We start from the raw sequence: 17745 nt of genomic DNA on the forward strand, positions 1-17745 counted from the left end.
TTTGGAAATCGACTCACTGATGCTACCTCTTAGAAGAAACCTCAGAATGCCACTTCCTGAGAGTCCATGGGTATCCTGCAGGGAGGTGGATGTGCTGGAGACAGCAGGGCAGGGATAGGAGCTTCACACTGGAGCTGACACAGGGTGCTGGCAGCAGTCACCCCCAGCAAGTCCCAAATCAGATGCGGCCCATCAGTCCATGTCTGGCCTTGTACTCCCCCATCCAAGCGGAAGTCAAGTTTCCTTTCCCCGCACCTTTCTCCAGAGCTGCTTTCTCCAGGGCTCACCTTGAGTGGTATGATTTATGGGGAGCAGTGGGGCTCTGGGAGGGGAAGTCTGGAAAGAAGGCACAGGCGGCTACCTCTCCCTGGCAGATCCCAACCCCTCCCACTCTTACTAATTCACACTTTCCAGGCCTGGAGCACCCTGGAGGGGCCATTTCTTTTTACCTGAAGCAGAGACAGGCATCTTACTTGATTTACAGGCTCCAGGGGCAGGTGGCTCCTTGGCTGGTTGCTAAGGTATCTTTTAAATGGAAATCAGGGTGGAGAGATATCACATTTATCGTGCCAGCCATCTGCTAACTGTTGCCTCTTCTTTCTGGAATAGCTTGAGGTGGTTCTAACTGGGAGGCAGAGCCCAGGGATGGGAGTGAGGGGAGGAAGGCCCTGGCCGGAGGGAAAGCCTATGGTCAAAACAAGGAAAAGAAACTTCTCTTTTCTGCTGCCATGTTCATTATTTTTCCACTCTCTGTCCTCATTTTTGTTTTTCCCTTTTGTTTTAAATATAAAATCATATCTGGAGGCTTTTATTACAAACCACCAGCCTAGTTCTACAACTTTATGTTTATTATTGCCAGTATGTATCTCTGAACGCGTGTACATATGTATAAGAGACTCACCATCACCAGGGCCTGACAGGTGGGTCTTTCTGGGCCAATTAGGCCTCTCTACTTCCAAGAACGCCTGTGTTCCTTCCAGGCCTGCCCCCAAGCAGGAAACACCAGTGCCTGCATGTAGTTGAACAGCTGGTTACTAAGAAACCTGTAGTAGAGACAGCCAGTCTCTGTACGCCAGGCACATGGAAGCCTCCAGAGGGGCCTCCTTTACTCTGAGCATGGCCTGGAGCCAGACGATCTCTGTTTAAACTGTGGTTCTTTCCAGGGTAGTTAGAGGAATTTAGACAGGCTCAACTCTCTTTGAACCTCACTTCCTAGTAGCTAAAATGGTGATGACAATATCCCTGGCCACAAGGTAGGGTGGGGCACTCACTGCAGGAAGTGGCTCAGATAACAGAACCCTAGCAGTGCCCAGAAGGGACACCTCTTTCTGCCTGCACAGGGTACCTTATGCAGTTATGGTGGCACTCACCTTCTAGGGTTTTGAAGACTGCATGAAGAAACCCAGTCAAGGAAGGGAGGAAATACTGTTTCTATCCTGGGTAAATGCCCAAGACTGGACTGCTTCCCTGGAGCGCTGTAGATTAGGTTTGGGGAGTGTTTTTCTTCTTCTCCCTGCTACCCTGTATCTGCCTCTCTTTGCCACTCAGCCTCCCCCCAGCGCAGGCTCGTAGACATTCTGAGCAGACAAACTCTCGCTCCTTTGCAGATGGATTCCTCCTATGAAGGCTGATTCTCACATTTGATACCAGCATCCATTCCAGCCTCAATTCTGATCCCCACATACCCCTCTTGGCTTTGCCCACAAATAATCCCGCTGTCCCTCCCGCCCACTTTCATTTATCTCTCTGCTCCAGCTCCAAGCCCTTTTTCCTAATTGCCATCTCTCCTTGTTCCCCTTCACACCTACACCACCCCGAGATACTTAGAAGGAACTAGGCCTTGCGTTTCTCTTTCCAGCATTTGTCCAAATTCTTGCCCAAAAGAGAGAGCACTTATCCCCTAGATATGCAATAATTAGACATATTCATCTCCTCCCCTTCTCTCCCTCCCAGCTTGGGATTTAAGCTGCCTTTTGTTTGGCTGTTAGAACAATATATTAAGTGACAGTTCTCAGAATACAATTTTAATTAAGATTCAATAGTCACTTCTCTGTCAGTAATCTTCCATGCTGATTACTTAAAATATATTTACCCAGCTCTATTATGTCACAGATTGGAATTCATTAGATGTTTATTAATCCTCAACAAACTTTTTTTAAAGTGTGGTTTATTTAGCTTAATTCATAAGGACACACCATTTAAAACATGGGCTCTGTGCCTCTGAGCTCCAGGGTATGCATCCTGAAGCGTCCGGGACTTCCTTGCTTGCTGTCACCACTGCTGCCTCTACCAGAGGGCAGGCGACACAGCCAAGGGTGGAAAGGCACAGAAGACAGCATAGGCAGTCCATCTATATTGCACAGTTGCAGTCCGTATGGGTCAGCCTCCCAGAATACAGAGCCGGCTAGGGGAGGGTGGAAGATATCCAGCACAGGCCATGAATAGCCTTGGCCTTGGGCCCAGGGCACCTGACAAATATAATTTCCTGTGTGCCAGGGCTTGAAAATGTTGGGAAGTGCCATCTAACCTTAGAATACTGCTGCATTTACTAATAAGAGCTCATAAGGGGGATGTTCTTTATCATGGGGCCATAGAACACTACCCCATACACACACACACACACACACACACACACACACACACACACACCACTTCTTGATTAATTAGTAAGGGACATCCTTGGATGTGGCTGTTCGTGTGTACCTGTGGGTATAGAGAATACTACTCAATGCTGTTTGAGCAGATGCTATGGCCAGAAAACCTTCAGCCTTCTTCATTCTGTGACCACAGTGAGTCATAGGAAGTTGTAGCTAGAAAACTGAAGACTCAATGCAGATGGAGAAGATCCTCATTTTGTTTGATGAGGCTCCAGCAAATACAGACCTAGAAGGCCAGAACACATGTGAGCACAGAGCAAGTTGGAAAGGTAGCAGATGGAAAGCTTCCATGTATTGACACCTGTGACCTGGTGGGGCCTGGGTAAGGTGAAGCTGGTCTACTTAAGTAGGAGCTTGGTGAGAACAGGGACTGGCAGGGTGGGCAGGAGCTCCTGGGGAGTTCAGGGCAGAGCTGTGTGGAATTGGGTACTTTGGCAAAGGCTTTTAAATGAAGGTGCTATGATGAAGATGAAAAAAATATATATCCTATTGAACAGAAGTCAGCAAAAATGTTTCTGTAAAGGACAAGATAGTAAATATTTTAGGCTTTGGTGGCCACATGTTATCTGCAGCAATGGCTCACCTCTGTCACGGTGGCACAAAGGAAGCTATAGGCAATATGTAAACAAATAAGCATGGCTGTGTTCTAATAAAATTTTATTTACAAAAACAGGTGACAGGCTATATTTGGCCTGTGAGCTACAGTTCACAGCAGTATCTAGTATGGTAGCCAATAGCCACATATAGCTAATGAGCATTTGAAATGTGCTCTGAGTGTAAAATGCACACCAGATTTTGAAGACTTTATAAAATAAAAAAGTTAGACATCTCATTAATAGTTTGAAGACTTTGTAAAATAAAAACGTTAGACATCTCATTAATAGTTTGAAGACTTTGTAAAATAAAAACGTTAGACATCTCATTAATAAGTAATAATAATTACATATGTTATCAAAATTAATTTCATCTGTTTCTTTTTACCTTTTTAAAAAATATGGCCACTTGAAAATTTGAAGTCACATTTTGAGCTCACATCATATTTCTACTTCACAGTGATGCTCTCTCCAGATAAAATATAGGGCAGGCCTCTGGCCCTTGAAGGATCTCAGGCAGGAGATTTACCCTTAACGAGACACACAGTGGAATTCAAATACACGTAATCAAGTGTATGATTGGAATTCAAATACGTATAATAAAGTGTATGATTGGAATAGACTTTTCAATAGACTATGCATCTTTTTTTTTTTAATCAGCTAGTTTTGTCTGCATCTGTGCTTCTCAAACTAGGAGCTGTGGAGTTCTACTTCCACAAGATATTGGCCAGGTGAGGTGTCTTATGCCTGTAAATCCAACATTTTGGGAGGCCAAAGCAGGAGGATTGCTTGAAGCCAGACATTCAAGACCAGCCTGGGCAACATAGCAAAATATTGACTGACTCTACAAAAATAAAACTAATTAGCCAGGCATGATGGCACGTGCCTGTAGTTCCTCAGGAGGCCAAGGTGGGAGAATCACTTGAGCCCAGGAGTTTCAGGCTGCCATGAATTAGGATTGTACCACTGCGCTCCAGCTGGGTGGCAGAGCAAGACCTTGTCTCTCTCTCTCTCTCTCTCTCTCTCTCTCTCTCTCTCTCTGTGTGTGTGTATGTATATGTATGTATATATATGTATATGTGTGTGTGCGTGTGTGTGTGTGTTTTAATAACTTGTTCGAAAAAGGGATGTCTTTATAGTAAAAAGAAATAGGAGTAATGGAAAATTAAACATTAACTTAGTGTTTCACTGCAGCAGAATTTCTCAGTTCTTCTAAACTTGCTCATGCATGTAGAGCTGTTGTGAGAGAAAGCAAGAGTAGGCAATGCTTCCCTAACTTATTGGTCTTAGAAGTCATTTTTGCAGAACTCTAATTAGTATGCTTAGAAGGTAATTTGAGGGGCGGGCATGGTGGCTCACGCCTGTAATCCCAGCACTTTGGGAGGTCAAGGTGGGTGGATTACCTGAGGTCATGAGTTCGAGACTAGCCTGGCCAACATGGTGAAACCCTGTCTCTACTAAAAATACAAAAAATTAGTTGGGTGTGGTGGCGCGTGCCTGTAGTCCCAAATACTTGGGAGGCTGAGGCAAGAGGATCATACAAACCCAGGATGCGGAGATTGCAGTGAGCCAAGATTGTGCCACTGCACTCCAGACCTGGGAGACAGAGTGAGACATCTCAGAGTGAGATGTATGTGGGGGTCCAGACAGAGGCTAATTGCTTACGAAGGGTTCAGAAGTTCACACTTTTGCCTCCCATCACACCTCTTTCTTCGCTTCCCACATTCTTAAAGACTCATGAACTATGTGGATTCTCCTTGGTGAAACAGTTCCCCACTGACCCTGGAGTCTCTCAGCACCAGCTCTCTTCTTATCCACAACCTCATTCTTAAGGAATGCTGGTTCAATTTCATTTCATGCTGAGCCTAAACCAATTAAGAAGGTTAAATTGTGTCTCAAAATATACCCATAATGTCCTTTCAAACTCAATTATTAGATAAGCCAGTGGTATGGAATCTCGTCCTTCCTTCCTTCCTTCCATCCAATGATTCAATAAATAGTTATTGAGCAGCTACTGTGTTCCAGGCACCGAGCTAGATACTTGAGATATAGCAGTTAGTAAAACAGGCAAAAGTGCCTGCCTTCGTTGGAGCTGACCATACAGGAGTGATACAGAAAACAATAAATAAACATTATAAATAAGTAAACTAAATAGTGTGTTAGAGGGTGATAAAAGCTAAGGAAAAGAGAAACAGTAAAACTGAATTAGAGGGATTCCTGGAAGAGAGTAGGCCTTGCCTGAGCACATGCCATTCTCTGCCACTCCCTAAGACAGAGAGGGTTAATGTGAGGGAGGAAGCTCTGGGTGAGTGCGTTAGGAATTTGCCTCCTGACCCTGACCTTGTGTTCCTCCCTTCCAGGCACCGTGGCCTGAGTGACCAGACCATGGAGACCCTGCTTGGTGGCCTGCTGGCGTTTGGCATGGCGTTTGCCGTGGTCGACGCCTGCCCCAAGTACTGTGTCTGCCAGAACCTGTCTGAGTCACTGGGGACCCTGTGCCCCTCCAAGGGGCTGCTCTTTGTACCCCCTGACATTGACCGGCGGACGGTGGAACTGCGCCTGGGTGGCAACTTCATCATCCACATCAGCCGCCAGGACTTTGCCAACATGACGGGGCTGGTGGACCTGACCCTGTCCAGGAACACCATCAGCCACATCCAGCCCTTTTCTTTTCTGGACCTCGAGAGCCTCCGCTCCCTGCATCTCGACAGCAATCGGCTGCCGAGCCTCGGGGAGGACACCCTCCGGGGCCTGGTCAACCTTCAGCACCTTATCGTGAACAACAACCAGCTGGGCGGCATCGCAGACGAGGCTTTCGAGGACTTCCTGCTGACACTGGAGGACCTGGACCTTTCCTACAACAACCTCCACGGCCTGCCGTGGGACTCCGTGCGGCGCATGGTCAACCTCCACCAGCTGAGCCTGGACCACAACCTGCTGGACCACATCGCCGAGGGCACCTTTGCAGACCTGCAGAAACTGGCCCGCCTGGACCTCACCTCCAACCGGCTACAGAAGCTGCCCCCAGACCCCATCTTTGCCCGATCCCAGGCTTCGGCTTTGACAGCCACACCCTTTGCCCCACCCTTGTCCTTTAGTTTTGGGGGCAACCCACTTCACTGCAATTGTGAGCTTCTCTGGCTGCGGAGGCTCGAGCGGGATGATGACCTGGAAACCTGTGGCTCCCCAGGGGGCCTCAAGGGGCGCTACTTCTGGCATGTACGTGAGGAGGAGTTCATGTGTGAGCCACCTCTCATTACCCAGCACACACACAAGCTGCTGGTTCTGGAGGGACAGGCGGCCACACTCAAGTGCAAAGCCATCGGGGACCCCAGCCCCCTGATCCACTGGGTAGCCCCCGATGACCACCTGGTAGGGAACTCTTCAAGGACCGCTGTCTATGACAACGGCACCCTGGACGTCTTCATCACCACATCTCAGGACAGTGGTGCCTTCACCTGCATTGCTGCCAATGCCGCTGGAGAGGCCACAGCCACGGTGGAGGTCTCCATCGTCCAGCTGCCACACCTCAGCAACAGCACCAGCCGCACTGCCTCCCCCAAGTCCCGCCTCTCAGACATCACTGGCTCCAGCAAGACCAGCCGGGGAGGTGGAGGCAGTGGGGGCGGAGAGCCTCCCAAAAGCCCCCCGGAACGGGCTGTGCTTGTGTCTGAAGTGACCACCACCTCGGCCCTGGTCAAGTGGTCTGTCAGCAAATCAGCACCCCGGGTGAAGATGTACCAGCTGCAGTACAACTGCTCTGACGATGAGGTACTGATTTACAGGTGAGTGAGCAGCTACGGCAAAGGCAGGGAGGGTGTCTGGCTGGGAAGGAGAAGGGGACGGGGAGGGTTGGGGGCTGCTCCCACCTATACCTCTCTTCCCCTAAGGTGTCTGTGGGGATTCTGGAGCAAACTGTGTCATTCACGCAGGTAAGAGGGTAGAAAGAACATCAACCACAAGGCTAAGAAATATGTGTAGAGAAAGACCACACCTCCTGGCTTGATGGCTATGGTCAGTGATCATGTGGCCATGAGCTTCTGAGCCATGTGAGACCATGTGGTCTGAGCCCAGATGGAGGATATGCAAGAACATTGAATAGACCTCTTGGCTGAAGATTCTGACTCCCCCAAAGAGGGATGCTTTTGACCTTCACCTGGACTCATATGCAGTCATGGTTAAGGCTTTGAGGTCAGAAAGAGTGGGACTCAAATTATGGCTTTTCCACTTGCTAGCCATTTCATTCTCCTGGCCTGCCTCAGTTTTCTGATCTGTAAGATAGGGACAATTAGTACATGACTTAGTTTGTACACTCACTAAATGCCCTTATTCAGTTGTAGGTAACTGAATCAAACTGGCTTTAAAAAGAGAGAGAGAGAGAGAGAGAAAGGGAGGGGTAGTATGTTGACTTGTGTCATTAACAAGTCAGGAACCTGCTTCAGGTTCAGCTGGGTCAGAGGTCCCCCACAAACCCTGTATTCTCAATGTCTTGCCTGCCCTAGGTTCTACATTTTTCTGGGTTGGCTTCACTGATGGGCAGTCTCTTTCCTCTGGAAGTCCTCTGCTGGGACCTCTAAGCAGCCCTACAGCCCACTTAGAGCCCTAGAGAAAGAAGAGCTTCCCTTTCCCAATTGAGCACTGACTGAGTCAGACCACATCATGTGAGCCCCCTGGGTCTTACAGGTATCATCACCCCTCTCACCTCTGCTGACCCCCCTGGACCTCATTGTCTTCATCTAGACATGAAGACAATGATAATGACCTTGGAAAGTTGCTGTGAAAATCAAGCGATCATTTTCTAGGTCTGATAGAAAGGGAGGTTAAACGTGGAATGCTTCGATAGAATCACATAAGTCATTCAGAGGGAAAATGGTCACAGAGTTCCACCGTCTGCTGGTCAATGTCAGGGAGTACAAAAACCAAGGGCCAAGATGCCGAACCACAGATTAGTTCCCTTATATGAAATATGAAGGACATGGCCTAGAACCTTACCGCTCAAGGAATGCATGGTCTCCTTTGAAGCTCTGTGTGTTTTATTTTATGAATGTAAAATGATTGTTTGGAGAAGGGACCCCATGAGTTTCACCAGCCAAAGGGCCCATGGTGCAAGAGAGATCAGGAACACGTGATCCATCCTGAAGGTCTCCTCTAGCTCTGACTGTCTGAGATGATGTCTGTGGATGGGAAGCTTTGGGGGAGAAGAGTCAATGTGACTGAGGGTGGGTGTGTCATGGAAACCACAGTGGAGCTGGGGTACTCCCCTTACCTGGCAGCTGCTGGCCTTGTCTGGATAGCAGTGTCATGTCTCAGGATGGAGAGAAAGCAGTATTGGAACTTATCCACATGCATATATGCACATATATAGAAATATATGGATATGCATATATGTATTTTTCTCACTATAAAAGTCATAGTCTTTATTCAAAATTTGGAAAGTAGGGAAAATTATGAAGAAGGAAATAAAAATTACCTGAAATCCCGCTATCCAAAGTTAACAAGAGAAATTTGGAAGGTGTCTGAGTTCATTCAAATGGTATTTATAATCAATCTAGTATATTTTCTGTATCTTAATTCTTCCCATTCAGTATTACAGCTAGCTTAGTTCCTATGGCATTAAAATATTTTTATTGGGCTTTACCATAATTTATTTAACTGATTTTCTATTATTGGAGATTCAGGTGGTTTCTTATTTTTCATTATTCAAAGTAATAGAGTGATGGATATTTTTGCTCATAACTATATTTGTGATTTCCTTAGCATATTTTTCTAGGAGTTGAATTGCTGGTTTACAGGTAAATTATAATCTTTATACGTTACATATAAATATTTACCCTTTCACCAGTGCAAGTACTCATTTTGATCACACTTTTGCCATATTGAATATATAATTACTTTCATCTTTGCCAATTTGAGAGGTGAAAAATGGCACTTGTTTTAATTTGCATTTCTTTGCTAACTTGTGAGGTTGACCTTTTGAAAACAAATATATTTCTTTACTTGGGAATTTATTATATGGTCATGACTTTGATAAAAAGTGTAGAGGCAAAAAGCTATCAGCTCTGCGGTTTGCACAGGGAAACGCAGTTTGCGAGGTGGGAGAAAAGATGTTGGCTTCCAGAAGGCAACATGCTACTGTTGCCAAAATGGCTCAGCTCACTGGGGGTCTCAAAGATACTGGCAGGAGGAGGGGAGGGCTTGGGTTAGGCTCCTGTAATCACTCAAGGTGGGAATTCAAATTGCTTTTATTTGGTGATTTAGAACCTGGAGATCCTAACTTCCTAAATATAATACAGATTAAATGAAAGCATCAGAAACTTTGGAATTAAAAAAATGCAGCTAACAATGGTGACTTCTCAGGGCTGGTTATGCACATAAGAGGAGATACAGCATGGAAATTCTCCAAATAGTGGTGGCATATAGTAGCAAACACTCAAGGCATACAGATTGTTATTATCAGTAGCAGTAGTAGCAGCACTGAGAGTAATAGTAGTATTAAAATAAGACTAATATGTCCACCATCCTGAGGAAGAAAATGGAAGAGGAAAGTTAGATATACAATTCAGTTTTTAAGAAGACAAATTTCCAACATTTTTGAGAAAAAAGTGTGAGTCTGTAGCCAGATAATAGTAATAGTAATCACTGGCCAACATTATTGCCAGCCTTCTATTTGATGCTTGGCTTTTGCAGGTGGTATCTTATTTAATCCTCCTGGACATATCAAGAAGCATAAAAGACCGAGAGAATTAAAAAATAAAATTCTTCCAAGATCACACAGCAGAAAGAGGCAGGGCTGTGATTTGAACTCCGGCCTCTGGCTTCAGCATCCAGGCTCAATCCCTGTGGTCGTGCTGCTCACTGTCCTAAAAGGGACTATGATTTGAGAGAAATAGGAGACTCTAATGAAGAATCTGGATTTTTAGAAAATGAATTGTCCTCATTAGAAAGAATGGACACCAGCGGGCACAGGGCTCTCTGCCCTGCTCATTTTAACAGGAAGGTATACAAAAGAAGGGAGGAAAGGTCTGTGTCTGAAGATGAGTATTAGAGAGGAGCACATGCTGTACAGAGAAAGCTAAATGCAGCCAAAGAGGGCTTTTTAGCCCATGTTTATGTCCAAGAAGAAAAAATGCTGGTTGGGAAAGAGGTTACAATGAGAATAGATAAGAGGCAAAGACTTGCAACTTGCCTCCATCTTCCCCAGCAAGGAGAAGAGCAGCAGTGGCAACAGCGGCAATGATAGTACAAACCTGCATTGATGGGTTATTTGTGCTGGGCACTATTCTAGGGGTTCTATGTGCACTAACTCTTTTAGTTCTCACAAAACCATAGGAGGTAAAAACTATTACTTCATTTTACATAGAAGAAACTTGCTAAATGTGTTAAACAGAGGGTAAGTAGCAGAGATGGAATCTGAGTGCAGGCAGCCTGTATGTTTGCCAAGAGCCTCAACCTAACAAGACCAGTACTATGGAGAGGGATGGCCAAGCCCAACAGGCCTGCATCACAGTGCCTGTTGAGTTCTGGTCACCAGGCCCTGATGGGTCATATGTAGGTGAGTAAGGACTAAAGGAGCAAGTAGATGAGGTTCTCAATCCCACAGTGGTGATTCTGAGATAGCCTGAACAGAGAGATGCCTAAGATGGGAAAGGGGTGGATGGTCAGCTTTTCAGGGAATAAACCCTGTAATCCTTAGGGTGCTAGGCTGGACATGGAGTCCCTATACAATTCTAGAAAGACTTTCTCAATAGGCAGCTGTGAGCCCACGGAAAAGAATGCTGACCTAACATGGGTTCCCTAAGGGCAAATCCTGCCAAGTCACTGAACTATGTCTTCAGGAGGTGATGTGGACCAGTAGTTCTCAACCTTTTTATCTGCCTCCTTGTCACTCATGAGGGCAATCTTCTCAGGGACACCTCCCCTTGCATAGTGATTCTCAGCTGGACCAGAATCTCTGGAGTGACAGGTACACTTGGAAAATGTCCTAGGAGTTTCTGCTGGCTGTGAGTCACTACCATAAACAGAGCACGTCACAATTGTACAGGACATTTAGCGAACTCTCATGCTGTCCTGTGGACAAAATGGAGACTTGTAAACTGATGAAGAGAATTTGTAACTGGTCAAATAGCCAGATTGATGAATAAATTGATGTGAATATGCCAGAAGCCTTTGGCTTCTGCCTCAACATCTGTCTGATTTCTGGACTGCCAGTGTATTTTCTAATTGAGGTTGATAACTACACAGAAAAGATGCTTGACCAGTTGTCATGTCCACAAAACTATCAATCAATCAATCAATCATCTATCTCCATTTTGGTTCAAGGAATCATTGCAATTGCACAAGTTCAAGGTAGGAAAATCCAGCTGGACAGAAATTCTGTGTGCCTAGGCTCAGAGTTGTAGTTGATGTTGAGGTTGTTATGGCTACAATGTGATGGAGCTCAGCAGAACCAAAACCTCTCATGATCTGACAATTTTTAATTGCGCTAATGGAAGTATAGTGGTCAGATCATGAGAGGTTATGGTTCTGCTGAGTCATTCAAGCTTGTCAGAGCAGGGCTTTCACATGTTCAATCTGGGACAGCACAGTCTTCAGAGTCATGTTTACAAACTGCAGCATATCCAGAGGAAGGCTGATGAAAATGAGGTTCTGGAAGCACATATGAAATGGAAGAAGTTTACCTTGGAGATGAGAGGACTTAGAAAAGAAGTCATCATTCCTTTAACTTATTCGAAGAATTTGTGGGTGAAAAAGAGGGAAAGACACACACGGAAGTAGGCATTGGCCCATTACAAAAACAAAATTCCAACAGCAACAGCCTTACACATGTCTCTCATTGCTCTCCATCTGGCTCTGAAATGATTTGGCTTTGTATCTGTCTTCCTCGCTAGCATGTGATATTCATGCATGTTCATCTCCATGTCCCCAGCTTTTAGTTAAGTCCTAGCCCAAAATAGCTATTGAGTCAATATTCGGTGAACTGGACAGACTTGAAATAAAGATCAAAGCTGCCCAACAGCGGATTAAAGTAAAAGTGCCACAAAGTAGTGAGCTGCCCATACTAAAAGGGTTCAGTAGAACCTGGCTGACTCCATTCCAGGGATACTAAGCAGGCAGCCTGACTTTCAGGCAGGAGTGAAAACATTTGACTTAAATGATTCCAGTTCTCATTGTGTGTGTATCTACCTGAGACTTTCATAATCCCATGATCAAGATACTGTGGCTTCCACTGTTGCTAAATTCACCTGCTTTTACCAGTTGGGGCCACTGTGTCACCTTGCCACCCAGGGTTAGGGTGCCGTTTCTCACAGGCATTTGAGCTCCAGGACCTGAGGTCAGAGACAAAAACCTTAGCAGAGGCGCAGAGAACTCAACCAGACCTGGACATAGGCCATTGACAGGTCACCAGTGGCCCACCTCAAGGTCCCACAGAAACCCCGAAGAGCTGTGAGCAGTGTCTAAAAACATCACTAGTCTACATACCAGGGAAGAGGAGCAGAGGCACGGATAGCCCCAAATCATGGGTAACTCAGACCAGATTTGAATTAGGCTATCTAAAATAGTGCCTTGCTCTTTTTTCAGCTAATAAGCTCCGTCGTTATTTAACGGTTCCGGCTGCACTCCCAAGCTGCTTGCCCTTCCTGAGTACACACAGCTGAGCCCTGCAGGCAGGCGCTGTGGCACACGAGAGACAGTCCACAAGTGGGGCCTGCCCTGTTTCCTGTGTAACTGGGGAGGGCTGACTGTCCTATTTCTTAATGCCGGGACCCGCCCTATCAGGAAGGGGCTGGCACTAATGGTGACAGCAACAAAGGGGAGAGGAGTCAATGGGGGTAGGGGAAGTTTGGGAGAGGGGAATCAGAAAGGCAGCCTCCCCTGCCACCCTGGAGGGAGAATCAGCTCATCCCATCTTGGCTTCATCCCTGGTGTGACATGGAAAGTTAAATGCCCTGCATGTCGTTATCAGCCCAAGTGACATTCACAAACACGTGTCTCTAAGAGATGTCAAGAACATCTGTCATCAGGCATGACGTTGGAACGGTCCCCAGGAGGGCCAGGGGAAGAGCAGGCATGCTCCTAAGGCAGGCAGCCGAGATGCAGTGGTGCCTGGTGCCGCTCGTTATGCTGCCCCCATCCTTGTGTAGAGAAGCGAAGGGCTGTAAGGAGAGAGACCCCGAAGGCGGGGAGACAACAGTCACCCGAGCCTCTGTCCCACCCTATCTACAGTCTCCCTTTTCCATGCCATGTTCTTCCGTGATTGTTAGACATACACCCTGTCCTGGGAGACTGTACCACCCTACTGAGTTTTGCAGGGCTGAGGCAGGGGGCTGCATCTTTTACTGCTGCTCTGCCTCCCATCTGGGGAAAGGACAAGAGGGCAGATTCAGCAAGTTTTCACTCCATCAGGATCTTAAACACTCCACACCTCAGGGTAGCTGTGCTCCTCCCCGTGAAAAGACAGCCATCTCCACTGTGGGGTGGAAAAAAATTTACTAATGAAATCAACAGCTCAGGATCTGGGGCCATGGGGAGAAGCTGGTAGGGACAGGTGTTCTCTAAAGACAGGGGGGCATGCCAGGGACAGGACCAGCAGGAGAAGATTCTTTGACTCTGCTGCTCTCCCAGAGGGCCTGGATTCTTCTGGAAGGGTGGGTTGAGTCCCCACAGGCAGAGGAAGAGAACAGTATAGAGGAGGAAATAGGGGTGGACGGGAGGAAAGGCAACTCCTTGGTCAGAGCCCACATCAAAATCAGCCTGCCTTGGATTTTATATTTTCTATTTTTTTTTCCCACACTGTTGAAACGTGACATCTACAAGAGGGGATGCAGAAGACAATAATATTAAACCCATTTTATAAATGGTAAAACTAGTCTCAAATAGATTGAGTAGATTTTACAGTTATCCAAGCAAAGACTAAGAAATGTAGTCTTCTATATCCAGCCCTTTCCACCGTGCTATGTACCTGTTGTGGGGCACTTCTCGCTAAGACCCCAGAGTTTTTATTAAGGCTGGAGACTTGGGGAGGGGACACCAGCTATAATTTCTCTTTCTGGGAAGTATGGAGTAGCCTTCTGGGAGTCCACAGGGATTTTCTCTGTCAGCTTTAGTTGAGACTCAGTCTCATACTTCTAAGTTCCAGCAACGTTGGGGAAACGAGGATGCCAGTGAGAAGCTTGGTTCCGCTCTACCACCTGGGAGCCTCCAGGTGATCAGTGGGCAAGATGAGGATTTCTGGGTTACGTCTCACCAGGTAAGACACTGTGAAGTGACAAAGTTGCTAGAGGCAGCACAGAAAGAAGTGACTCTGGAGTCAGAAGTGTGGTGATTAGGAGGAACAGAAAACTCAATTAGTATGGCTTAAACTCATAAGGGTTTATAATCTCTCATGTAAAAGAAGTCCAGTGGAAGAGAATTTAGGTCTGGTTTTCTGAGTAGCATGGTCATCAGGGGCCCAATTCCTTCTGTCTTTCTGTCCTGCCATACTCAGCACACAGTTTGTGTCCTTAAGGTCACTTAATAGTACAAAATGGTTGCTGGAGCACCAGTGATCTCATCTCACTTTTATGCAATAGGAAAGATGAAAAGAAGAAGGGCAAGAAGGCACAATGGGGAGTTTCTCAGAATCTCCACCCAGTAACTTCTGCTTGAATGTCATTGGGCACACATTTCTGCGAAGGAGGCTAGGAAATACAGGGCTTGTTTTTGTTTTCCACGTTGGGCACAATGCACCATCAGTAATATAGAGAAGGTAGGAAGGCAGGAAGCACATCCACACAACTCCATCACTTACCAGTCCTGGGTCCATGGGAACATCACCTTACTGCTCTCCATCTTTATTTTCTCATCTGTAAAATGAGAACAGAGATTCCTTTCTGCATATTTCATAGGATTGTTGTTGTGAGGATTGAATGAGCTCATGTATTTGAAACCGTGTCCTTCATAGTCAACAGTGGCATACTGGTTACATGAGAGTGCTTGTGATCACGAGGAGCCTGCCCATTTTTTCTTCTTGGACCCCTCTTCTAGTCCCTGTTCCCCAGCTTGCCTCTTGTGTCTCTGTTTTTCAAAATCAACAGAGCTGTAAACTTGGAAAATGATCTGATGAGGCTTTAAGGGATCCAGATACACGGTATAACCCCTTTCAGAAATATTTAGACTTCAATTGGGAGCTCTGAAAGACCCAAAGGAGTGAATCTCTAATGGTGGAGTTTTAAAACCACAGCAGTCTTGTGCACAGGGAGATGTTTTTCAGGGCACCTTCTTAGAGCATCTCAAATCATATTACTATCTCCACATCCTGCCCCTCTCACTGTCCTCAAGAAGGTAACACCACTGGGATTCAAAATACTTCAGAGCATCTGTTCAGAGGTGACTAATTTCTCCACATGTTATTCCCTTCTCAATCTCCAAAAGCTGTGGCTGGAGAGAGCTCCAAAGATAAAAATTAATTAGCAGGAATAAAGAGATTACAGCATGTATCCGGTCTTCCCTTCTTCTGAAATGAGGCTTTTTTCCCCCTCCAGTAAGAGATAACAAGAGAACCAGCCCAGTTAACTTTACATACATTTGGTTAGTTTGGAGATGGGAGTGGGGATATTGTTTATTTTATACCAGGAAAACACCAGAAAAGACTTACAAAGGGATGGGGTTAAGCCTGGAGGAGCGTCTGGGATTTGGGGACAGTGCTGTGGTGGTGGCCGTCAGAACAACACGGAACACTTATCTCACAGCTGAACTTCCCCAGGCATTTTCACAGAACCCAGCTCCATTCAGCCTCATTAACAGCCCAGGTCAGACCAGGGGTGGGGAAGATATGGAATTCAGGCATTCTGACCCTGAGCCCAGGGCTTCCTACCACCCATATTTCCCAACCCTGACTGTGTTTTGGAACCCCTTGAGAAGTCGCATCCCCCCACCAAAAAAGGGATTCTGAGTCAGCTTGGGTTGGTGCCTGAATATTTATGTTTTTAAAGCTCTCCCAGTGATTTCTGACATGCATTCAGCATCATGCCCAGTGAAATTAGGGGTTTGGACGGCGCTGGTAGACAGAGTTTCTATAAATCCACAGCTAGGGGATTGGTCTCTAAACTGCTAGTGAGGGAAGAAGCCAGAAGGCCTGGGTTCAATCCCAGCTCTCCCATGTACTACTCATCTTTCTGAGATTTGCTTCATCTAACATTGGAATAAAAAAATCTTCTCTATGGGGTTATCTCCAAAGAGATAACATATGTAGAAACACTTTGGAAACAAAAACACCATGTGCATTTCAGTTGCTGGAGCCATTTTTTTACCCCTCAGCCGAGTCTGAGTGATTACTATAAGAAAGATGGAATCAGGGGCTCCAGACATGGGCTCTGGTGCTCTTCCTCCTCTTCACTTGTCTGAAACTCAGGCTTCGCACCTGCTAAATGGGGATAATGATAACTATGCTCACTACCTCACCAGGTTGTCATAAAATTGGAGAGAGATGACACAGCATGAAAGAACATCTTCATAAAGTGTTAAAGTGCTTCTAGAGGCAGAGATCTGACATTTCCAAATTTGGGGGTTATTTCTGTCATTCTGAAAACCAAAAATAAAATTCTAAGTTCCCCCAACCAATTGAATGAACCCCTCCACTCTGTCAAGGGCATTGCAAAGTTAGCCTGAAAAAGCTTGGCCATCATGGGAATGAGGAGCCACACATGCCTCATTATACCCTCCTCCCTTTTGGAATTACTGATAGAACAGACTCTTTAGGTCTGATAAGAAGCATTTACAATCTATTTTCACTGAATCCTGCTACCTGGAGGCTTTATCTGCATGATAAAACCTTGGTCTCAGCAACCCCTTATTGTTACCTAGACACGTCTTTCTATTGATAATAACTCAACCAATTGCCAATCAGAACATCTTTAAATCTACCAATTACCTTGAAGCAACTCACCTCCTGTCTTTCCCGTTTGAACCAACGTACATCTTACATGTTTTGATTGATGTATTATGCCTCCCTAAGATGTATAAAAGCAAGCTGTACCTGGACTACCTCGGGCATGTGTCATCAGGACCTCCTGAGGCTGCGTCATGGGCATGTCCTTAACCTTGGCAAAATAAGCTTCTAAGTAGATTGGGACCTGCCAGATACTTCGTGAGTTCACAATTCCGTCAAAGCATTCCAGAAGGAGGTAGTTCAGAGCTGGTGTGGGAGCTCCACGCAGTCAGGGACTGAGGCAGGTCAATTGCATTATTCTTAATGTGTGGCTCACTGCTCCTTCTCTTGCTCACATTCTCAACATGGGGACTTTCTCTGGTGTGGCCCACCCACAAGGGAGTTGCCAACCCTGGGTTCAGCCCTTAGCCTTTAACAGAGTAGGAGGATTAATATCCCCGCTTCCTTCCCCTCGGAGAAAGGCAGAGACATGGTCTGCGCTGGCTCCCAGTAGGGGTGTGCCCCAGTTGCCCACAGTGGTAACTTGCTTAGCAAAATGCCCTATGTTGACTTCCTTCCACACTTCGTT

At 46.1% G+C, this 17745-nt stretch overlaps 1 protein-coding gene across 2 annotated transcripts in view; it reads left to right on the forward strand.

Moving 5' to 3' along the window:
• The window catches only part of LRFN2 (leucine rich repeat and fibronectin type III domain containing 2), a 199254-nt gene that overhangs the window by 149370 nt on the left and 32139 nt on the right, over positions 1-17745 (forward strand). For both annotated transcript variants that reach the window (XM_064361071.1, XM_012448568.3), the window contains exon 2: positions 5611-7035. In XM_064361071.1, the coding sequence (XP_064217141.1) occupies positions 5636-7035 (1400 nt within the window). In that variant the 5' untranslated portion in view covers positions 5611-5635. The remainder of the gene's footprint in view (positions 1-5610; positions 7036-17745) is intronic.

This window comes from Aotus nancymaae, unplaced genomic scaffold (assembly GCF_030222135.1).
Source record: "Aotus nancymaae isolate 86718 unplaced genomic scaffold, 86718_ANA_hifiasm-v0.15.2.pri h1tg000040l, whole genome shotgun sequence".
Classification (NCBI taxonomy): domain Eukaryota; kingdom Metazoa; phylum Chordata; class Mammalia; order Primates; family Aotidae; genus Aotus; species Aotus nancymaae.